The 24928-nt window shown below is 43.6% G+C and overlaps 1 protein-coding gene across 1 annotated transcript; it reads right to left on the reverse strand.

Annotated features, from left to right (window-relative positions):
• Nucleotides 1-24928, reverse strand: LGALS9 (galectin 9). Its single transcript, XM_069089853.1, has 11 exons — nucleotides 24761-24928; nucleotides 15189-15280; nucleotides 12219-12420; nucleotides 11438-11548; nucleotides 8597-8692; nucleotides 6700-6741; nucleotides 5343-5390; nucleotides 3966-4007; nucleotides 3048-3136; nucleotides 1438-1600; nucleotides 1-996 (listed from the first exon to the last, which is right to left on the reverse strand). Exons 1-11 carry the CDS (start codon nucleotides 24797-24799, stop codon nucleotides 847-849), a joined length of 1074 nt encoding a protein of 357 aa, XP_068945954.1. The 5' UTR covers nucleotides 24800-24928; the 3' UTR covers nucleotides 1-846.

Here is a 24928-nt window from a genome sequence, read left to right on the forward strand (position 1 = left end):
TTCTAAGCTCAACTCTACAAAATAGACTTTTATTAAGCACCTTCGGTTTGCATGTGACTGGGTTGGGCAGCAGAGAGATACAAAATATAGGTAAAACATGGCCCCTGGCCTCAGGAAGTAGAATCCACATAGCAAGAGTTAGAGTGTACAAAAAAAAACAAGCAGGTACTGTTTCATATTCTTTGAATACTGTGGTCACAGAGATCAGACTAGGGTGGCTTGAGTCATGCAGGTAGAGAGGGGTAGGAGGCTACAGCTGACTCCTGCTTATCAGAGCATACTCCCCAGAGGAAGAAGGCTTCACAAGGAATAAGGAAAGCTCTGGGCAAGTAACAAGGCACTGAGGAGGTCCAAGATCTTAGAGGCACTGGGAGGAGCAAAGGGGATGTTGGGGCCACAGCAGAGGAAAAGGGAATAGGAGAGAAGTGACTGGCTCTATGTGGAGACAGGAGGAAGTAGGGCCTCCCATCTGAAAAGACATTGAGGCGAGGGCTCTGTTCTGGAGTGAGGGGATGCAGAACCCCCTATTCTGCATCGAAATATCTCATCTAAGGCAACAGCAGGCAGTTGTTCTGCCATTGTTGAGAAGTAAACAGCCCTGCCTCCAGACTGACTGTGTACAAGAACCCGGGGAGAAACAAAGATAGGTCCCCTCTCTACCTTCCCCCAGAGAGGTGAGCATATTGCTCCAACTCCTCCCTGAATGGGGGTGGAGGGAAAGCTTGGTGCTTAGAGTCCAATCTGCTAGGAAGAAGTGAGGATGAGACAGAGAGAAGGTGGGAGACCCTTCATTATCAGCTGAATGTCTCCAGATACCTCCAGCTGGGACACCTGGGTGGGAGGCCTTCAAGAGACCTGTACATGGATCAGCTGGATGTCTCCAGACACCTCCAGCTGGTTGATAGAGCATAGGTTTTTCACTCGGTGATTATAGTTGAACTGGTGTTGCCCATTGACAGATACCTTGAGGCAGTGAACTTCACATATGATCTGTACCTGGAAGATAAGGGGACAATCGATCAACAAGCATTTATTAAATACCTACTTTGTTCCAAGGACCACATTAAGACTAGGGATCCAAAGTCATAATCCAACAGTGACTCTTAGAACCTTGTGTCAGAGACACTTTTTTTTTTACTGGAGGCCTGAGCAGACTTAAGAAAGCAACAAATGCATCCATATGAATGAGCAGCATGGTGCTTCACATCTCCTTCACATGTATTTTGTATGGATCTGGACAGATGTACAAAGTCTCTCCTGCGAGACTAAACTCCCTGAGGGCATGACTTGTTTCATATTTTTGACTGGGAAATCAATTACCTAGTGTCTTGGATCATCAGACTCCTTCCCAGTTCACTATTCTCTGAAGGAATCTCTGGAGCTCAAGGTTCACCTACTCCCCACCCACCAAGCCTTCCCTCCCTCCCCATGCTTTACTGTGAAGGGCTGGCCTCGGGTGAAGGGCATAAAGCCCGGCAGACCGCGCTCCTCCGAGCCCCACGAGTAGTTAATCTGGGTGTTCCGGACCACCGCTTGCTCCTTAAATCGCGGGTTCAGGTGGAAGGCGATGTCTTTCCCACATTTCAGGTTGATTGTGAACCTGAAGGAGAGGGACACGAAATGTGTACGTGTTATTTGCTTTGATGGAGTCCAAGCTTCTGGAGGGCAGGCGCTGTCTCATTTTTATCTTTGTGCCCCACCATCAAGGACAGTGCCTGGTACTTGTGTAGTGATTAATCCACTCATCTCCTCTCTCCCCTCCACCCGACCTCTGTTTATTGAAATATTCCTTTTCCTTCAAGACCCTCTTCAGGTGCCCCCTTCTCCATGATACCCCCACCCTCCAGGTGAAAGTGACCTCTCCTTCCTCCTTCTCACTTTGTCAGCATCTCTCTTTTGTGCTTACAGCTAGGTCCTGATAAGTTCAAATAAGGAATTCTGTGAAGTGATTACATTATTCAGATTCATCATACATATTTCTATAAGGCTGAAATCAATGACCGCAGTTTATAGAATTGTAAATTCAAATCTATATATTTGAATATATGCAACCACCATTTTTTGCTTTCTCTTGTTATAGCATTGTGTGCACCCAGATCTTTTTCCCCATTAGATTGTCTGCTCCCTGAGAGAAGGTCATATCTGTTTTTGTACTTCCCAGTTCCAGGCACCTTTTACATAATTGGCAAACTAAGACTTATTCAACTGTTTCTGTTGGTGATCCTCGGGGATGACGCCATTTCTTCTTCCCTGACATCTAGCTGGAAAAAACACTTCTGTCATTCCTTTCTGTCCCCCTTCAAACAAAATTGCTCTCTCCAATGCTACAAATAGTCTCTTTTTAAAATACATAATATTTTATTTGTCCCCAATTACATGTTAAAACTTTTTTACATTTGGGGTTTTTTTTTAAGTTTTTAGTTTCAAATTCTATTTTTCCTCACTCCTTCAGATGGTGAACAATCAGATATAGGTTATGCATGTGCAATCATGTAAAACCTAATGATCCCTCAAATGCCAAATCTATGGATCTTTCCCCAGTCCTCATCCTTCTTGAGCTCTCTGCAGCCTTTGACACTGTCAATCACCCTATTCTCCTTAGTACTCTCTTCTCTAGGTTTTTGTGACACCACTATCTCCTGGTCCTCCTGGAACACCTGCACCTTCTGACTTTCTTGGCTTCTGTCAAGTGCCAGCTAAAGTCTGGAAGCTTTTGCAGATCCCCCTTAACATTAGAGGCTTCCTTCTCTTGATTATTTCCAATTTATCCTATATACCATTTGTATATCATTGTTTGCATGTTGTCTCTCCTATTAGACTGTAAGTGCCTTGAAGGCAGGGACTGTCTTTTGCCTTTCTTTGTATACCCAGTGCTTAGCACAGCGCCTGGCACATAAAGGTTTATTGTTTGTTTATTTTGTTATTTATTATTAAAATAAATATTGATTGACTGACTAGTGATAAGGAAGGGATAGGGCTGCCCAGAGAGGAGAGGAATAATAGATAAAGGGAACTACTATCCCTGTGAACTTAGGACCAATGCTCACTTGTCAGCAGCAAGCAAGACGGTGCCAGATATGATGATGTTCCTGGATGGGTAGAGTCCTCCAAAGATCGTTGTACTAAAAGGTAAGGGCTGCAGTGAAATGAGAGATAAAGGGTTAAATGATACATTGAGCAATTTGTTTTGCAAGAAGGATAAATCTGAAAATGTGTAACTTGGGAAATTGACAGAGGGTTTGGGAAACAGTTTGGTGCCTTTGAGAAAGGTTAAGGATGGAGACTAAACCTGTGATTTCATTGATATGGGGAACTCCCAGGTGAGGATACTCCCTTTACCAAAGCAGGTGAATGCCTTTTCTGTAACTAGAGTCTTAAAGAGCCCAGATGGGTTTTGACTTGCCCAGGATCACATGACCAGTATGTATCAGAGGCTGAACTTAAACCCAGGCCTTCCTGACTCCAAGGCCGGCTCTTTATCCACCACATCATGCTGTTTCTCATTTTAGAGAAAAGGGTAACAAAGACAACTTCCATAAAGAAGAAAAGTCAGAGTAAGACCACCAGCCCCAGAGTCCGGATGATCTGGGATCGAATCTGGGCTCTGATACTTAGCACCACACCCAGAAATAACTGGCCGTGTAACCTTGAGCAAGTTACTCAACCCCAATTGCTTAAAATAAATAAATAGTAAAGTAAAAAAAAAAAAGAAGAAAAGTTAGAAGAAGCTGGTCACATGTACTACAAGGCAGGGCAGAGGGTAGGGTTTGAGGACCATCCCAGGGGGTTGGGAACATGGCCCCAGGTAAGGGCTATTGGTCATTTCTAAGTATGGGGATGCCTTTGGCTTCCTGAGTGTTCTCAGGCCCCCTACAAGTCAGAGGACCTTCTCTTAGGCCACAGGGTCTGAGGCTCACACCATCCTCCCTACTGCCCTTCACCAAGAGCACAAGGTGACAACTTACATACAACTTATTGGAGAACACTTGACGTGGGAAAACAGGCGCCTAGAAAAAAGAAGAAACAATGGAAACATCCAGAGTCAGCAACACACAATCACAGACGCACACAATCACAGACACATGTATACAGACACACACAGTTGCACATGCAGATGCACACACACGCATATACACCCCCTCCCTCCTCCTAAAAGCTGGAGAATATCAGTTCAGTTCTGAAACTTAAAACAGAAATTCTTCCAGACCCTGTTTCTCTGCACGGCGCTTCTCCATTGCCTATGCTATAGGTGGAGAGGTGTTGTGCATAGCTTTTCCTTCCTTTTCACAACTTCTTTAGGCTGCTTCCTCAATACCCACTGTCCCTTGCTCACAAATACTGCCTAACACCTGAACACAGCCCCCTACCTTTCAATTTTCACTGAGCCAGGAGAAAATACATCAGAACTAGGAGACCATGCAGGGTGCCTACTCCACAGTCAGAGTACCTGGGTTCAAATGTCATCCCTTTGACCCATGTGGTCTTAAGTAAGTTACTTTTCTCAGCCTCAGTCTCCTCATCTGTAAAATCAGGGACTTGGACTAGATGGTCACTCAGGACCCTTCCAGCTCTATTCCTATGATCCCAGGAATTCTAGGGACTCCCTGGGATTCTATAATCCTAGGATTTCTGCACCCTGAACACAGGGAGTGTGGGACATAGGCAGACACTCCAGCTGCTACTCTTCAAGCTACAGCTTCAAAAGAAAGGCAAGCTCCTCCCCCCTTACTCCCACCCCCAGCCTCTCAGTACATATCCCATTCTTTCCTAGTGAAAAGGAAAACACTGGCTCTTGGATCAGAGAATGAGCTCAGATCCCACTATAGACACTTACTACTTGTATGACCTTAACCCAGTCATTTCAACATAAGATCATGTATTTGGAACTGAAAGGAATCTTAGAGACCAGAGAGAATAATGTCCTTACTTCACAGAGGAAGGAACTGAAGTTAAGTCACATAACTAAGAGTCTGAGGTAGGATTTGAACCCAAGACTTCCTCACTTTGAGGTCAGCTCTCCCTATAGTTCTTCTCTATAGATTTAGAGCTGGAAGAGACCTTAGAGATCAACAAATCCAACCTTTCTGGACCTCACTTTTTCTGTAAAATCCCTATCACTTAGCACAGTGCTTGGCACATAGTAGGAGCTTAATAAATATTTATTGACTTAGAGGGTTGGAGTAGAGAGCCTTAGAAAATTCTTCTAGTTCTAGAGCCATGATCTTGTGTCTAGCATTCCCAGGACCCTGGCTATCACAACACACAGATCAAAGAGCTCAGTCTATTTGAAGGGTGGGAGATGCATGGTGAGGCCATAGAATGGTCAGCAGTTTAAGTCTTACACTGGGCATCTGTGGAACAGAGTGGATTCCAGGGAAAACTGTTTGAGTCTGAAAGGAGAAACAAGAGAGGGAAAAACTCAGTTAAAACATCAATCATGAAAACCCACTGCAGACCCCTCAAGGGGACCAGCCTCACATGTTAATCTTGAATACTCTCTAGTTAGCAAGGGCTGTTTCCATTTCCACTGGATTTTTTACCTTGGTGGAGGGGTGCTAAGAAATCTACCATGCCCACTTCTCTGTCATCAGAGACATCTGTGGGAAAATCACTCTCAATTATCCAAATATACCAGGATTTTAAATTCCTTTCCTCCTCCCCCCCCCCCCATCTCTTGGGGAAAAAAAGGTAAGAATTTTTAGCTTCCTCTTAGGTTGGGGACTATGGGTGTAGAACATTGATTGTATGTTTCCTCAGATTCAGCTCTTGTATTGTTTAGCTTGCTGTATTGATTTTTTTCTCTCTTTTTTATTCTTTATTATATGAGATAGCTTTATAGATAGGTGATGGAGGTGGGATATATTTTAAAATGAAGATGATATGAAAACATATTATATAAATTAATCTTAAGGCAAATTCTAGGGCAGCTAGGTGGCACTGTGGATAGATCCCTGAGTTTGGAATCAGGAAGATTAATCTTCTGGCCTCAGACACTTACTAGCAGTACTTGGCCAAGTCACTTAACCACATTTGCCTCAGTTTCCTCATCTGTAAAATGAGCTGGAGAAGAAAATAGCAAACCACTCCAGTATCTCTGCCAAGAACACCCCACATGGGATCACAAAGAGTTAGGCATGACTGGAAAATGACTTAACAAAAGAACAATACAAATACTGGAGAGAGGGTGACATGGAGAACTTGTCTTCTATGACTCAATGTGAATGGAGTCAGAGTTGAAGGTGGAGTCTTAACAAACTTGAGAGTTTGGGATGGAGACAATGGCCAGTAAGTCTTGTGCCTAAGAAGGAAGCTAGACTCTAAGAAAGAGCTCTAGATTTGCAGTTAAAAGAAATTTGGGTTCAAATCCCAGCTCTGATAGCTACTGTCACTTAACCTCTAAAGCTCAGTTTCCTTATCTGCAAAATGGGTATAAATAATACCTGTAGTACCTGTCTCAGTGCATTGCAGTGGGTCTCAAAGAATACAATGTGTATGAAGCATGACACCAATCTGAAAGTGCCATATGAATGAAACCATTCATCCTTCAGAGTCTGCCACAAGAGACCAGGCTGCAGCAAAGAAGGTCCCATTTAGGGATAAGAAAGGCTGCCCAGGAATGACTCCCTCCCAGGCAATCCCTGAACCAGCTGTCTGATCCTAACCTGACCAAATCATCTAAAAAGAACAGGGGAGACTTACTATGACAGTCTGGCCAGTAGTCGGATAGATGGGTTGGGGAGGCTGAAAAAGACAGAAAAGCAAATCGGTGTCATTGCTGTGACTTCAACAGGGCCTGATTCCCAAAGCTTGGCTGGTAAGAAATCAAAGATCTTGTGGGGTTGAAGATACCACTCTATCCCTCTCAAGGGTTCTTAACCTTAGGTCCATGAATAGGTGTGTTTAAAAAGAATGATAACAGTCTTTCACTATATTTGGTTTACTTAGTAATTCCACACATTTAATTTTACACATTCAACAATATTCTTTTGAGAAGAGACTCATAGGCTTCCCCAGCCTGCTGTTCAAGGACTCTGTAACCCTGATCTAGGAACTGGCCTAAAATAGGGTGCTTAACCTAGGAATATATGAACCCCAAGGGGTCCTCAGAAAATTACATCTTTATTTCAGTATATTTGGTTTTCTTCATTGTCCTTATCTCATGCTATGCATTTTAAAAAATATTATTTTGAGAAGGGATCCATAGGTTTCACCAGACTACTCAAGGGGTCCAGGACACATCAAAAAGATTAAGAGCCCCTGCTGTAGGGAGGGCTGCAACATGGGTCTGCTCGTCTCCTGTTTGCCCAAACCCACTTCTTCCAGAAGGACCCCGTGTGTCGATTCCTCCAACGAGAGGGCATATCCAGGACATGGAGGTGTCTCTCCTCCCAGGGCATAATATCCGATGCTTCTCTAAGCAGTCAGAAGCCAAAGTTGTGATTTCTGGTGAAGGTGTCCCTTCCCCCTCCCACCTGGGAGAGTGGCAGTGAGGTAGAAGCGGCCAAAGAGACCCATTTCCAAATTGTTCTTTCATTCAAAGCAATCTCTGTTTGCTTTGAGAAACACAGAGGGAGCTTTCTCTTAATGAGGCTTCAAAGGAAGCAAAATGCTGTCTGACCCCGGTAGGGTGAGGTGGCTTTGGGGATCCAGGCACCTCTTCTGTTGGCCCCTAAGCTTTGTCATTCCAGAGTCCAGGTGGGAGCAGGCTTCTGTGCCTTCCTAGTGTGTTAAGTAAACAGTTGCTAAATAAAATACTCATTCAATACTCACTGTTCTAACAGCCCTGAGAGACACTGACTCCTTATTCTAACTGACCTTACAGATACTTAACTGACCTGTTTAACTGTTCTGACTATTCTTCCTGATGCTCAAATTGTCCTGCTTATCTGACAATTCTGATGGTCAGTCCTAATTGTCTGACTATTCTGAAGGCTGATCTCATGCTCAAACTGTCCTGATTGTCTGACTCCCTGTTTTAAGTGCTCTGAGTGTCTTCTGGCTATGACTTATCTGAATGACTCCCTCTTCCCGATGACCTGATAGTCTAATTATTCCAAGTATACTGAGAGCTGGACTGCCTATTTGAATTGTGCAGACTGCCTTTCCCACTGTTCTCATTGCCCTGACCAACTGACTCCCTGTTCTAACTGACCTGACCCGCTATGCTAGCTGATGTGCTCTATGTCCTAGACCAGGTTTGGGCAATCTGCACCTCGAGGCCACATGTGGCCTTCTAGGTCCTTGGGTGTGGCTTTTTGTCTGAGTCCAAGTTTTACAGAATAAATTCTTTCACTAAGGGGATTTTCTCTGTGAAGTTTGGATTCAGTCAAAGAGATGCACTTAAGGCCCTAGAGGAACACATGTGACCTCGAGACTGCGGGTTCCCCACCCCTGTATCTAGACAAAGTACCCACTCATTATTGTAATTGAGGGGACAGTTGGACTCCCTTTTCTAACCAACTTCAGTCCTGCCTTTGCTGAACTGTCTGACATCGGCCCCAAGCACTGTTCTAACTGAGACAACCCGATGGTTCTGACTGACTGGCAGACACTTGGTCCAGACTAAACAGAGTGAAGCACCAGTCTGCTCACTCACTTTGAATTTGCTCGCCTTGGGCCTATGAGGTGGTTTTGCTGCCACTGTGTGCTGCAGGACATAACAGGAAGGCTGAATGGGAGCAGATGTGTTGTTCTGTTAAAAAGGAAGAAAGGGAAACATTTGAGTTAATTAGCAGGTTTAACAGAACAGGAGAAAGGGAAGGCAGGGAGAAATATGAAGGTGGGGCAGGGAGCGAGCGGGTTAGAGCTGAGGAAGCTAAGAGAGGAGGGACCTCCCTGGAAAAATGAAGCTTGTACAAGCTCCAAGAAGAAGCCGGCAAAGAGGTCAGCAGGCAGTTTTGAGTGAATACCAGCCTGGTTAGTTCAAACAGAGCCTCCTTTTCTTGAATGGTGGCTTCTCTATGGCTGGGATGCCAAGCCTAGCCTATGAGCTTCATCAAAAGGTTCTTATAACAGTACCTGAAAATTCCCACTTTCCCCATTGCCCAAGCCTAAGACTCAACCAACAACCCTCAGACCTGAAACCATTTTTCTGGTCTATTGTTTTTATCCATTCAGTCTCTATCCTGCTTGATGAAGAAAGAGAGGGTGCCTTCCTAGGCCTCCCAGTTGTTGCTGAGAATCTTTTCCTGATGCTTGTGGTGAAAGATGATTGAAGGAAACATTATGTACTTTCTGGCCTCGACTGTTAAGAACCTGGAATGGGTGAAGGAGAGTAGCTTGAGGGTGTCAAGATATTATTAGTAGATGCCCTGTTTTCCAGAGCTAAGGCCCAGCAAGCAAGCTGTGCCCTGAGCTTGACATAACAACAATCCTTTGTGCTCACCTTCTGGATGATCTCATCCTCTGGCAAAATTATGTAATTATTGTATTACTTTGACCAGCACCAGGTGTTCTCTGAGCTTGGACAAGCACATGACAAGCTTGGACAACTTCTGGTCATGCAGCCCTGCTATGAATCAAACTTGTCTCATTGTTGCTGTTACCCTTCATGGTCAGGGCTACAGCTCTGAAAACTCAGGAAACTGGGGCAGAGATAATATAATTTAGATTATAATATAATATAATTATATAATTTAGATGACAGAGTATAATATGTATAACCCTAATTCTGACACCAGTTAATGTCAACTGGTTTGAACCCGCCTCTAACTTGCGATTCACCTCTAGCAAACTAGAGACAGGAGACAGGCACAGGACTAACCGCGGCCCTCTCTGCTCACTAGCCTTTAGTAAATTCCTATAACAGGACCATATATCTACGGTTGAAAGGGACCTCAGAGGTCAAATTACTCCCCAGGTCAACTATCCACCTGTCTCATTTTACAGCTAAAGAAACTCAGACCCATCCAGATTAAGTGACCCAAAGGCACACAAGTAATAAATGAGAGAGCCAGGATTTGAACTCAGGTCAAAATTCTAAGGTCAGTGCTGCAAGATCAGCACTTCATTAATATAATGCTGCCTCGAGGACCTCTTATCACCACTAGAATGAGACACAAATTCCTCAAGCCGGCACTAAAATCCCTTCCCAGTCTTCCAGCTTTTTTCATATCAGTCTCCTTCCAACCTGGCCTACTTGCTACTCCTTAAATTCAACATTGAATTTCCTACCTCCAGGCTTTTGCCTCCCTCCTCACTTTTGCCTCTTAGAATCCTTAGCTTCCCTCATGTCTGAATTCAGATGTAACTTCCTGTGGCAAGCCTTCCCTGATTGTCCCCAGTCACCCAGTCATTATTCTCTCTCTCTCTCTCTTTCTCTCTCTCTCTCCCTTTCTCTCATCTTAAATCATTTAGTATATATTTCTCTGTATCCTCCAATAGAATATAAGTTTCTTAGATCAGGAATTACTTTGATATTTGGCCTTGTATGTTTAGTGCCTTGCACTCAGGAAGTGCTTATTAAATGCTTGGTGAATGAATAATCAGGAATAAACTAGATTAAGTGAGGAAAGGAAAATCCTCACCATGACCTCCAGTTCTGTTAATGATTTCCTACGTTTGGGTGGGAGATGTTTATGCAAGAGGGAGGAAACAGAAGGAAGGGAAAAGGAAGGTGCAGGGAGAAGAGATGGAGGAACAGGATAAAAACATGGAAAGAAAAGTGGTGAGGTAAAGATAGGGGGAGACAGAGTCAGGAGAAATGTCAACCAGGGCCACAGATATTAAGGGAGAGGAAAGAAACTGGGAAGCAAATCAAGTTCAAAGCATTTAGAACTAGAAATTACCTTAAAAGTCATCTCACTCAAGCCCCTCATTTTCTATCAGGAGATGACAAGGACCTGAACTATGGTCCTCAGACATTCAGTGGTGAGGAAGAGACTGTGAGGTCGGAGACATCTCATGATTTGCCTCAGATCACAAGAGTAGCAGAGTCAGGATTTGAACTCAGGTCCTTTCACTGTATTATTTTTCCTCCAAATCAGAGGGTGAAGTAGGAACAGACATGACAGTATGGATTTAGAAGAACAGAGATGCAGTGGGGAGGGTGGTAGTGGGGAAGAGAGACCAGCAAGATGGCTGGAATGCAGTTCAGCTCAGTCCTGTTCAATTCAACAAATCTTGATTAAATGTCTATGTGTCAAGCACTGTGCTAGATGCCAAAAATGGGGGAGGGGGAATGACTAAGCCAAGTGGGAAGTAAAGGAATCATACCGCTAAGGGAGGGAAACAGGAGCTTTCCCCTTGCAAATTCAGGAGAGGGAGCAAGTGAAGTGAGAGCAAGAGGCGGAGGAGGGGAGGAAGGGGCTTCCTCCTGGCCAGTCTATAGCCCTGAATATGTCTGCTGGTAGTGGTAATGGCTACTCAGTGGGATCTCCGCCCCTCCTTTAGGATATGAGATAAGACAATGGAGGAGACCTGTGCCACCCATTCTGACCTTGAAGTTGATGTAGGACACCTGCACATTGCCCTGGATTGAGATGGTGTCCACTCGATGGAAAGGGATCCGATGCTCGTATTGGACAAAGTAATTCCCATTCACTATCACCTGCCAATAGGAAGAAACTGCATGAGCAAGAAAGCCAGTGGAAACTTAGGAGCCACAAGCATGAGTCCTTGAGACTGGATCTTCCCCCACATCAGGACTCCAGTCATTGAGAATGGTTGACATCAAGCTTCCACCCAGTGCTCCTGGTTCTGACCTCTGACACCAAATAGAATTAATCAAATCTTTACACAGTATGATGGTCCTTTAAATCTCTGAAGGCATCAATCATATATCTCTTGAGTCTTCCTTTCTAAGGCTAAACACCCCAGTCCCAGTTGCTTCATCTGCTTTTGACATGGACCCAAGATGCTTCACCATTCTGGTTGGCCCCCTATGGACACCTTCCAGTTCATCAGGGGCCTTTTTGAACTGTGATGCCTAAGACCAAACACAGTACTCCAGATGTAGTCAGAGCAGGGTGGAATACATCTGCCTTTCAGTGTAGCCCAAGGTTACATTTAGCTACTTTTGTGACCATGTTACCCTACTGATTCACAATGAGCATGTGGGCCACTAAAACCCTCTGATCTTTTTTAGCCAAACTACTGTCACCAAACCATGCTTCCTCCATATTGTACACCTGAAGTTGACTTATTTGAAGCTATGCCCTGCCCTCTGACTCATAGCCCACTGTGCTCCCTCAAAGGAAGGTGACTTGTGCCGTGCTTACCTTGAAGGCTGTGCTATGGACCTGAAAGTGAATTTCAAATGGTACCCCCTTCTGGAAAGGCATCTGCATCTTCCTCTCCTCCCGCCCCCAGGAACCATTTTGCTTTGTGTTGCACACTACAAAACCACCATTTTCAAACCGAGGGTTGAAATGAAAGGCGATGTCGTTTCCATTGAATCCACACTGAAAATTCACAGAAAAACTATATGGGGCCAAAAAATAAAATAAAAACAAGTTAGTAGATGCATGTGCTGCTGGTGATCAGTAACATGATGGCTACTCCTTAGCCTTAGTATCTTTCCTTTCCCAGTCACTCTTCTTCTCTCTCTTTCCTTCTTCCTTGTAGTCTTTGTGACACTTTTCCCCTTGGTCCTTTATTTTAAATGCCTGAACTATTAGTTCTGTTGTCTCCTGTGACTCTTCAGATGGTAAATGAGAGGCAGGTCCACTTATTGTTAGCCCCCTCCTACTCATCACTCAAGTTCTACCTCCTCCATGCAGCCCCCTCTGTCTGCTCCAGTCCACAAGGAAGTTCTATGTACTAGATGGAGGAGATGGGAGGGGAGAGTGATGCACAATTTAGACCACATATAGTCCCTGCCCTCACAACAGGTCTCCTCCAGTAGCAGGTAAAAGTAGCAAAACTGAGATTTGAATCCCCGGTTCTATAACTTGTGATTCAATGTTCTCTTAGACATCCCCTGATACTAGAATTCCTTTTTTTTTTTTAAGCAATTGGGGTTAAGTAACTTGCTCAAGGTTACACAGCCAGTTATTTCTGGGTGTGGTGCTAAGTATCAGAGCCTGGATTCAATCCCAGGTCATCCCGACTCTGGGGCCGGTGCTCTTACTCACTGAGCCACCTGGCCGCCCCTAAGCAATTGGGGTTAAGTAACTTGCTCAAGGTTACATGGCCAGGTGTTTCTGGGTGGGTGCTAAGTGTCTGAGCCTGGATTTGATCCCAGGTCATCCTGACTCTTGGGCCAGTGCTCTTACTCACTGTGCTACCTGGCCATCCCCTGGTACTAGAATTCTTAAACTTTTATGTACCCTTGATTTCTCTGGCCTTCTAATGAAACCCATGGACCTCCTTCTCAGAAATATGTTTTTAAATGCATGTTAAATACAGTTCTATTTTTTTTTTTTTGCCATTCAGTTTCACAGATCCCCTGAAATCCAGGTTAAGAAGCCCTGATCTTGTCCAACTTCCTCATTTTACAGAGGAGAGAACTGAGGGCCAGTGAAAAGAAATTACTTTCTTGGGGTCACACAGGTGGACAAGTTAGGATTTGACCCCAAGTCTTCTGATTCCAAACCCGACACCTTTTGCCCTGTACCCACAGTAACACCATCAAAGTTCTTTTATTAAGGGGATTTGTTCTGTGAAGTTTGGATTCAGTGAAAGGGCCAAACTTGAGGACCTAGAGGGCTTCATGTGGCCTCAAGGTCAAAGGTTCCCCATGCCTGCTCTAATTCTACATGGGCACTTTGCCAGGTTCAATAAATATTGCTTGAAGGGGCAGCCAGGTGGCTCAGCGAGTAAGAGCACCGGCTCCAGTGTCTGGATGACCTGGGGATCAAATCCGGGCTCAGATACTTAGCACCACACCCAGAAATAACTGGCTGTGTAACTTGATCAAGTTACTTAACCCCGATTGCTATAAATAAATAAATAAATGAATGAATGAATAAATAAATAACAAACAAACAAATAAATAAATGTTGCTTGATTGATTTGATGGCGTTTTATTTCTCCTGGCAATGTTCTGGATTCATATTCCTGGTTCAGCTTGGGCCAGTAATAGCTGAGTAGGTTATGGCAGCCCACAAGTTCAATTCATGAATATTTATTAAACTAGAGATTCTGGAGAAGCTACAAAATCCAGATCACATATGGTGCCTGTCTTCCTTGATTTTTATAGATTAGTTGACAAGTAATGAGGCTAAGGAGCCCCAGTGGATAGGATGCTGAGTCTGGAGTTCAGCAGACACATATTCCTGAGTTCAAATTTGGTCTCGGACACTTCCTAACTATGTAACCCTGCACAAGTTGCTTAACTCTGCATTAGTTTCCTCATCTGTCAAATGAGCTGGAGAAGGAAATGGCAAACTACTCCAATATCTTTGCCAAGAAAACCTCAACTGGGGTCACAGAGAGTCAAATACAGCTAACAAAACAACTAAACAATCAGGCTAAATTTCACTCCTAAATGGTCGAGTCAAAGTTTAACAAAATAAATGCCATCCCATGGTATTCCCCATTTCAGGGCATTCACTCCAACACTGACCCTACACCCAGAAGGAGTGCTCACCTTTTCATCTCTGCTCTTGAAATTTCTTGTCTTTTTATCTCAAGGTTTAGCAGTGATCTCCCCCCTCAGTTCATGACCCCCTCCTCCACACTTCCTCTTCCAGTATTACCATCTTTCTAGATTTCTCCTTTGCCTTCATGTATTTACCCAGCTCTGTGTGCATGTAATTCCTGCACGCCTCGTGTTATAAAGTAAATGCCGTGAGGGGAGAGGCTCATTAGGGAAAAAATCTTGCTATCCCTAGCATATTCCTAGCATAGTGCTATATAGTGCATAGTAGGCTCTTTAGACAAGTTGGTTAAATTGAATTGAAAAACTATTTCCTGGCTAGAGACTACTTAATGCTAACTAGTCACCTCTCAGATAAGGTCAGGTCCAGAGGCTGGTCCAGGAGAGTGTTTGTGATGCATTCCCCTATTTAGATGGTGGCTCTAAACTCATTCTTGTGGAGGGCCTGCCAGGGTTCCATTGTCATATGATTTTCTCATTGTCAGATGACTTTTTCGGCCTCTGAGGTCAGGTGAAACAATTTGAGAAGTCAGAGTGATTACCAGGAACTGACTGGAACTGACTACTTGTGGTTCCACCAGCTGATGAGTGAGTGCCCTGGTCTGCTCAGAGACAAAGCATGGAGGAGGAAAATGGAAGAAATAAGTACCTAGTCTCAAAGGACTGGAGAACCGACCCATTGACAATGACCTCATGTCCATCCTGGAGTCCTCCATGGATAGGTCCAGAGAACGGAATGAGCTGCAAAGAGGAGGAAGGATATAGTTGTCAGTTCTAGGCCTCCAAGCAAAAAATCCAGGAAGGTCCTGTCCTCCAAGGTCTGGGCTTAGAGTCAAAGATGAAGCAGACCAAAACCATGCCGCAAAGAGGTGGCTCCCCAGGATTTTACTGCTTTCCGCCACCACTAAATGGAGTGGCAGGGAGGAGGTCTTTTTCCCCCTCTTCCTTGGGACCATGGCTTTCTCCTCTGAATTTTTTTTCTATAACCATTTAAAAATGTTTTTCTTTTTCATTATGAGTTTAGCAATCATTAGCAAACATGTGCATTTCAACATAGAACAAAAACCATTGAATGTAAAGCCATGAATTTCTCTCACTTGCAATTTGTTTTTCAATGTAATATGGTAGGAACACAACTGTCCTATTCATGTCCCTTTTAATACTTCTTGCTTTTCCTCTGCCTTAGCAATTTTATTTTTTGTCCTTCCCATTTCACTGTTTTTTATGACCTTAGTAAACATCAGCAAACATGAATATTTCAATATACAAAGAAAAGCAGAAAAGGGGGATGACATAAGAAACTATTGTAATGGGGGTTGGGCTCATGTGGACCATCTTTAGAAAACTGATGGGCCCATATGTGCATTAGATGCCTATCACACTACAGACTTCTACTATTATTTTTTGTTTTTTAAAGGGGGTGTATTAAATTTCACTATGGTATTTCCAACCTATCCCTGCTTCTCTGTTTCCCCTTCTGAACTTCCTTCCAGTTTCTTCTGTGCATTTTTAAATATTTAAATGTTTAAGTATTCTATTAGTTTTCTTATTATTTTTAAAAATACTATCACTACACCCCCCAGCAATCCCCTCAAAAAATTAAAGTCCTCAATTGTTGTCCCATGATTTTTAACTGGCAACTCTCCCCTGCCCAATCTCCTTTTCCATCACATCTTTGGTGAAAAAAATATTTACAGACATTTTTAGACCAGCATTCTCAAAGTGTGGTTCAGTTACCCCTAGGAGTCTCTTTCAGGGGGTACATGAGGACAAAATTATTTTTACAATAATAGTAAGATATTTTAATGTTTATAATAATAATTTCTAATAATAAACATCAATTGGCATAACCCACATGAACAAAAGCTCCTTATGGGGTCATCGATAATTTTTAAGAGTGTAAAAGGATCCTAAAACCAAAATATTTGAGAACCACTCTTCTAGAAAAATCATCGCTTTGGGGTGTGGCTAGGTGGCAAAGTGAATAGAGCACCAGCCCTGGAGTCAGGAGGACCTGAGTTCAAATCCAGCCTCAGCCACTTAACACAAAAAAACTGGCCGTGTGACCTTGGGCAAGTCACTTAACCCCAATTGCCCCTCCAAAAAGCAAAACAAAAAAACAAAAAAAACCATTGCTTTTCTAGAGTGGTAGGAAGTTTACTTGAGTCCCGGACCTCTTCTTAAGATTCTTACTCAACACAGATTTCCAGCTGATAATCAGACCCTGCCCACACTCTTTTTTGTGTTCTGTGCACTCCTGAGTAGCCCTCTTGTTCCCCTGTTACCCTATAATTGTACCTCATCAGCCATGTAATCATGTGATCAAAATGCTCCTAACTTCCCCATTCTTGCCACATAGATGCCAGACTGTCTGAAAATCATAATCTCTGGGCATGAAATCATCTTAAACCCACCATGGACCATCACAAACATTCTGCAGAAACAAACTCATTGCCTCTCATTGCAGTATTAAAACTATTTACCAATCTAAACTTATCCTCTGCACAGGTAACAATTCTATCTGTTGGATTTTCAAATGTCATTCAGTAGAGTTTTTGTGAAAGAGTAGCTAGTGGTGGAAGAGAATGTCAAATCTGGAAGAATTCTTCCCTTAAGAGGGTTTGTTTATGAGGTGGCTGATGAGGTGGCGCAGTGAGTAAAGCGCCGGCCCAGCCCCAGAGTCGGGAGGACCAGGGATCGGTTCCAGCCTCAGATACTTAACACCCACACAAAAAAACTGGCCATGTAACCTTGGGCAAGTTACTTAACCCCAACTGCTTTAAAAAAAAAAAGAAAAGTGGGTTTGTTTATAATAGGGGTGGGGAATCTATGGCCTCAAGGCCATATGTGACTGGATTATGTATACATGTGTATATATTTATTACATATAACATACATATTATATAAACTAACCTAGTTTGTTAAAAATTAAGCAATATATCCCACTGAACTTCAAGTATCTTTATCATTTAATCAGTGCTATATTATATTTTATTATATCATATATAAATATATTATTTTATTCTTTATTAATTGGTGATATTAATAACTTAATAAAATTAGAAATAATAAAATTTATTAATTTTATTGATATTATCACTTAATATAGTACTTGTCATTAGTAGAAAGGTAAATATTTCATATCATAACTAGCTGTTTTTCATTAGGTTAGGTGAGTAAAAATTTAAAAATGCATTTCCATCTCTCAACAAGAGAACTTATAAAATTCTCTTACCATTTTCCACTATATGCTTGTATGAGTGAACAGTGTCACTTTATTCTTGTTTTAAATCAAAATAAAGAAATAAATTGTGCAAAAAAAATTTACTAGAGTCAGAAGAGATATATGTGCAGTCATTTTTCAGCCTCATTTGACTATACATAACTCCATGTGGGGTTTTCTTGGCAAAGATGCTGGAATGGTTTGCCATTTCTTTCTCCAGCTCACTTGACAGATGAAGAAACTGAGGCAAACAAGGTTAAGTGACTTGTCCAGGCTCACACAGCTAGAAAGTGTCAGAGGTGGGATTTGGGCCTAGGTCTTCCTGACTCTAAGCTTGCCACTTCCTTCCTCATCTAGAGAAGATTATACTCAAATCCATATATATTTGGAAGAAGGGAGTGTTTGCCACACCTTGTTCTACCACTTGGAGCCCATCTCCAGTCATCCTGATCAATATCTTGCCACTGAACCCAGATGGCTCTGGAGGAGAAAGTGAGGCTGGTGACTGCACTTAAATCTGATTCACTTGCAAGTCATGGCACCATCTTCTAATGTCATGGTCCTCTTCGAGAATGAAGGACAAACAACATTCCACCCCTTACTATTCTAGCCTATTATATATAGAATAGCCTTACTATTCTGCTCTTCTTGGGGTCTCAGTTCCCTCCTTTTCTTTTTTTAAGCAATCGGGGTTAAGTAACTTGCTCAAGGTTACACGGCCAGTTATTTCTGGGTGTGGTGCTGAGTATCTAGTTTCCTCATTTTTTAAAACTGATGATAAATTTATCTCATCTGCTTCTCAGGACTATGAGCAGATGCAGGCTCAGCTAATTTGAACTAGATACCTATGGGGTGAGATCGGGGGTTCTGGAAAGACCCACCTATCCCTCCAAATACTTCCTCCATCTGTTTTCTGATGCCTGAGATTCCATTAACAAACAGGAAAGCCTTTCATCCTGCTACTGGAGACCATGTTAAAAATACAAATACCCTTGAGAAGTTAGTTAGAGCTTAACTTGAACCGACATCTGCTCATTTCCCAGGTGAATGCATCATGGGAGTAACAAAATTATCCTGTTCATATCTTCTGAACTTCTTTTTGTTGCTTCCTGCCCACAGGGGCGAGATGGGGGTAGGCAAAGAGACTCTGATGCTTTAGATGCCTTCATCTCTTGAAAGCTCTTGAAATGGGAGGTATTTTAGAGATTACCTTGTGTTACCATGTTTCCCTGATAATAAGACCTATCCCGAAAATAAGCCCTCCCCTTACTGTGTAAGATTCCTCTAAAATAAGCCCTCCCCCGAAAATAAGCCCTCTGGTGTTTTTCTGTCCAAAAAAAAAAATATTATAAGACAGTGTCTTATTATCGGGGAAACACGGTATCTAGTCCTTTTTTTCATTTACTCATTCACACAGGGGCTCTTGGAGCAGCTAGGTGGCGCCATAGTGCATAAAGCGCTGGGCCTGGGGTCTGGAAGACTCATCTTTTTGAGTTCAAATCCAGTCTCAGACACTTACTAGCTGTGTGACCCTGGGCATCCTTGACTCTGTTTCAGAATTGTGTTTTGACCCTAGTATCTCTAGTCTGTCCTAAAATCTTTGGGTTTTGCAGTAGCACACAACCCCTACCTTGTTCAAGCCAAGGCTGGACCTTCCCAAATGTGGTTATCCCATCTTCTACATCAGAAAGTCTGGCCTTGTGGTCTTGTGTGGACTTGTTTGTGTTTCAAGCTTTCCAACGGTGACTTTGAAGTCACAGCTAGAAGGCAAAGGGGTATCTTGGGAGGGACAGCTGGTTATTTTTTCTCTCTACAAATGCATGACTTTGGCAGGCATCCCTGGAGGAGTTTTAAGTGGGAGGTGAGGAAATGGAATAGAACCATCTTGGGGAACGTAGAACCTCAAGGCCACATGTGGCCTTCTAGGTCCTTGGGAGCAGCCTTTTGACTGAGTTCAAGTTTTACAGAATGCTTTTATTAAGGGAATTTGTTCTGTGAAGTCTAGATTCAGTCAAAGGGCTGCACTTGAGGACCTAGAGGGCCATGTGTGACCTGGAGGATGCAGGTTCCCCACCCCTGGATAAGGGTTAGCAGTGGTTTGGGGTTGAAGGTCCTGGCTTCCTTCCTATCTCTGTGTGCCTCCCTTCTCTCCACGTGCTCAGCTGCCCTGCCCGCAGAAGCCTGTGCCTTGGAGGGGGTGGTGATCAGCTCTCAGGTAGGAGAGGTTGTAAGCATGCAGGAATCTAGCCACCAGCTTCTCCCAGCCCAGAGTTTGTAGTCTGGTCAACCCCACATACCTGTATTGATTTCTCAGTTGCATCACAAAACCCAGAAAGTCTGCCAAGATTCCCAGAAAGAGGTTTTACAACAAGTTGGCCATGACTAAAAAAAAGTTGAATCTGCAGACAGGAATTCATAAAACTAAATTTCTGCCTTGGGGGTGGGGAAGGTTTAAGTTGATCATTTTTGAATAAGGGTAAAGAATTAAAATGTGGCATAGTGGCTTGGAATTAGGTTCCAGGTCTTGCCTAATGTTAGCTGTGGGATCCAGGATAAATCACTTTACCTCTCTGAATTTCCACGTTCTCATCTGTAAAATGTGGCAGCTAGATGGCACAGTGGAGAGAGTGCCAGGCCTGAAGTCAAGAAGACTATGTGAGTTCAAATCTGGTCGCAGATACTTACTAGCTGTGTGGCCTTGGGCAAGTCACTTAAACCCGTTTGCCTTGGTTTCCTCATGTGTAAGATAAGCTGGAGAAGGAAATAGTGAACCACTCTAGTGTCTTTGCCCAGAAAACCCCAAATGGGGTCAGGAAGAGTTGAATAGGACCCAAACAGCTGACCAACAACAGCTCACTAGCTGGTACCCAGTACACTCCTGCCTCAGGAGATGCTTCCCAGTATGAACTGCTGGGGCAGCTTTCTGTACCAATGCTGGCTAGCAGTAATTCAGGACAAGGACCCTTAAGACTCCTTCCCTGGCCTCATTAGAAGTGACATTCCTTCTGCAGCCAGCACCATGGGCACCAGACCTTTCCTTCCTTTTTGCCAAAGGCCCTGAGCTCCAAACCTCAAGCAGTCATAGAGGCCAAGGCTTTGGATGTTTAGTGATGAGGCTACCTTCTCATGGACTAAATGGAGGCCTCAAGGCTTGATCAGATTTCTTAGACCCCTACCCCCTTCTCCCATCCCTGAAGCCAATAGAATTCGAAGTAACAAAGGTAGAAAGAAGGAGAGCAAACTGACACTAAAATGGGGACAAGTTGTATTCCAGTCCTCTATCCGATGCTTCCTAGCTGTGTGACCTGGGCAGATTGTTTTACCTCCCTGTGCCTCTGTTTTCTTCTCTGGAAATTGAAAGGGTTGGACTCAAGGCCCTGAGCCCTTCCAGTTATAGTTCCGTAACCTACAATACTCCACCGCAGTCTTGTTGTGAGGACAGGGAAGTGAGAAGGCTCTTCGGGATGTTTCTACTCCTATGCAAATCACCTGTAACATAGCAGATTATAGACTTGGTTGGAGCTAGAAACGAAAGCTGGCAAAACCATCTAGCCCAACCCCCTTGTTTCACAAGAGAAGAAACTCATACCCAGGTAGACAGTGACTTGTTCAGGGTCACACAGCCATTAAGTTTCAGAAATGGAGCTGAAAATTTCTCCCTGACTCCATACCCAGCACCCTCCATAATACTACACAGCCACTATTATGGAATCTGCATCATGGGACCTGGTTTCAGAGGACCTGGATTCCAATCCCACTTTGCCCCTTATTCGCTGGGAAAGCTTGAGGAATGTATTTAATTTCTCACAAAGTGGAGCACCTGGAAGTTCTCTATTGTTCCACTGCCAGCTTTCAGTTTCCATGAGCCCGGATATCAGCAGCCACAGTTTCAGGGGTGGGGTCCGAGGAAAGTCCACATAAAGAAAATTCAGGCCAAATATGCAAATCCTTCCTGACTTTTCAGCCTTTAGACCACCACTGACTGGGTGCTACTGATGGGGTACCTGGGGTCTAAATCAATATGTAAAACCAGTTTGTACAATTGTAACTGCAATTTGTATTGTCAAACTCTGCCCCTTCCCCCTATCCGCACTCTGCCTAGGCAACACCTTGTGACTCCTTTGTTCTTAATCTCTTCATGTCTCCTCCAGTCTGGCTCAAATACTCCTTTGTCCTTGCCTCATGTCTCTTCTGGTCTGGCCCAAATCTCATCTAAACTGTCTATGCACTAAAGTCACAAGTTCCTCTCGGTCAGCTCTAACCTTTATCTATGCACTGAGGTCCCTTCCCTCTGGTCAGACCTGACAATGGCAGCCCTACCCTTTAAAAGTAAAAGCCTGTACCCCTCTCACTCGCAGGTCCCCTAAGGACTCTTGCCCGCTTCTACAAAGTGTAAAAATAAACTTCTACAACTCTCACTCCAACTAAGCCTGAGACCTTGAATTCTTTCCAGACCCTATTGCAGGTTTTCTGGTCTTAGATACGATCGATCAGAGTTCCTTCTGAACCTATTGGGAGCTACCCCTCATCACTACCAACATCTATTCTCATTTCTTTCTCTCCTTACCTCCTAAATGTAAGAGACTCTCTCTCTTTTTTTTTTTTTTTTGCCTTTTTTGGAGGCCAATTTGGGGTTAAGTGACTTGCCCAAGGTCACACAGCTAGTTTTTGTGTTAAGTGTCTGAGGCCGCATTTGAACTCAGATCCTCCTGACTCCAAGGCTGGTGCTCTATTCACTGAGCCACCTAGACGCCCCAGAGAGGCTCTCACCGAAAGGCCTGCTGGCATCCCAACTGTAGCAAGAGGGGCAGAAAAGCAGTGCATGTTTATCACACAAAGCTAGGGCAGCATCTAGGGGCCTTGGCAGTTTGCCTACACTCAGCCCTGTAGGACTAGATTCCCTCACATGAACTTGGGCTAGCATTTCCTGGAAGGGAAAAGAGAATTTCTTTAACTGAGTCCAGTTCAAAGCAAGGTTTGAAACCAGGGTGAAACAGGGATGAGACTGACCTACCCCAGACTGTGGAAGGAGCTGAGACCCAGAGAATCACAGCTTTTAGAGCTGGAAGGGCCTCAATTTAGAATCTAGTCTAATCCCTGTACAGATAAGGAAACTGAGACCCAGAGACAGTTAATAACTTGGAGACTGTGGGGGAAGGGGGAAGGGTGTAGAAGAGGCAAGGGGAAAGACAAATATATTTATTAAGCACAAGGAACTTTACAAATATTCTCACAGCAACCCTGGGAGGTAGGTGCTATTATTATCCCCATTTTATTGTTGAGGAAATTGAGGCTTAGACAGGTTAAGTGACTGGTCCAAGGTCACACAGCTAGTAAATATCTGAGGCAGAATATGAACTCAGGTCTCCCTGACTCTAGGCCCAGCACTCTCTTCATTGCACTACCTCCCTGCCTGACTCCCCAGGTTTCTTGTCTAGCTGGTTTTCTCAGAGTCTCGTTTCCAAGCCCTCTGGTGACTGCCTCAAAGGGGTGAATTTTGTGGTGGATCAAAAAGAACGCTAGTTTTGTGGTCAGATCTATGGGTTCAAATCTATGTGACTTGGAGTAAATTACATAACCTTTCTACTACTCAGTTTCTATATCTATAAAGTGAGAGGATTAGACAAGGCAGATTCTAAGCATCTTCCAGTTCTAAATATATGATCTCCTGCCCTTTTCTTCTGTCCTCTCCATATCCTCAGCCACATCTGGATGTGGCCTGGGGCCACCCTCTTAGCTCCTCTGGGCTTCCGTCTCCTCATTTGCAAAAATGAGAGAACTTAGCCTAGGTCATAGATTGAGAGTTAGGAGAAACCTTAGAATTTATCTAGACAAATGGTTCTCGAAACATGGTATGAGAGGAGCGGCTAGGTGGTGCAGTGAATAGAACACTGGCCCTGGAGTCAGGAGGACCTGAGTTCAAATTTGACCTCAGACACTCAATATTTACTAACCCTGTGACCTTGGGCAAGTCACTTAACCCCAATTGCCCTGCCAAAAAGCAAAAAAAAAAAAAAATTGAAATGGTGTGAGGAACCTTGGGTGGGGAAAAAGGTGAGAAGGATTCCTGAGATTGTTCCAGGAGGTCTGTGAGGTCAAAATTGTTTTCATAATAATACTAGTTATTATTGTATTAAAATGCTCCTCCCTCTTCTAACTATATATCTGTGTGAGGCTGGATTTTCATCATATACTTCAACTAAAACAATGTGTCATAATGGATTGAATGTAGAAGCAAATACAAGAATCCAACTGTCTTCTATTAAGTCAGACATTAAACAGACTTTCAAAAATATGTAAAAAAGCTTTATCTTTAATTTTTCTTGTTTTGGAAAATATAGTTATTTTTCATTAAAATATATTATGCTAGCAGGTATTGCCTTTTAAAATGAATTACTAAATTAATGAATGAATTAATAAATATTTTAAAATTTGACCAGTTTGAATTTCTAATATAGTCGATATCAAAAAAACTCTTTGGGATCTTCAACAATTTTTAGAGTGTAAAGTGTATGTAGTATAGAGCATAAAGCGATCCTGATAACAGAGAGTTTGCAAACCTCTGGTCTAGTCCAACCCCTTAACTATACAGATCACTTCTAACGTCCCTTAGGTTCCTAAATTGAAAGGTCTCATTTGTGATTCTTCTAGGTTTCTGGGTCATCCACCTCAGAGACCAGGGGCTGGGAAGGCAGAAGGAAAGGAACCCAAAGACAGTTCTGAGGCAGACAAGAGAAGTAGAGGCTTCACATGCCCCCAGCCACTTCCCCAAGATTTCTCACCCATCAGGCTGAAGCCCCCGTTTAATCTTTACAGCATGTATCTCATAGCACCACCCCTATCAAGGAGCGATCTCTGGGCTGATTGGATCAGCTGAAGCTTCTGATCTTTTTACATTCTCTGTGGAGTAGGGTTCCTGCTCCCCTTCACACGCATGGAAGTGGTCTACCCCATCACGCCCACTTCCTCTATGTGGGGCCCACCACAAGTAGACTCACGGGATTCAGGTAGGAATTCTGGCTACCACCGAAAGACATGCTGCTGCTGCTGCTGCTGCCTCCCGGCTGCTACTGTTGCCGCTGCCGCCGGGCTGCTACTGTTGCCGCTGCTGCCGCCGGGCTGCTACTGTTGCCGCTGCTGCCGCCGGGCTGCTACTGTTGCCGCTG

Source organism: Petaurus breviceps, unplaced genomic scaffold (genome assembly GCF_028583685.1).
Source record: "Petaurus breviceps papuanus isolate PSGF00001 unplaced genomic scaffold, PetGlider_PUasm1.0 186, whole genome shotgun sequence".
Taxonomy (NCBI): domain Eukaryota; kingdom Metazoa; phylum Chordata; class Mammalia; order Diprotodontia; family Petauridae; genus Petaurus; species Petaurus breviceps.

What these genes read in the sequence shown, in the direction of transcription:
- LGALS9 (XM_069089853.1), bottom strand. Translation starts at nt 24,799, where the DNA reads ATGTCTTTCGGTGGTAGCCAGAATTCCTACCTGAATCCC. An exon ending in TCCATAGCACAGCCTTCAAG is followed by an intron (nt 11,549 to 12,218) that starts GTAAGCACGGCA and finishes TCCTATTGGCAG; the next exon opens with GTGATAGTGAATGGGAATTA. An exon ending in GTCTTGCTTGCTGCTGACAA is followed by an intron (nt 1,601 to 3,047) that starts GTGAGCATTGGT and finishes CCTCTCCTTCAG; the next exon opens with GTTCACAATCAACCTGAAAT.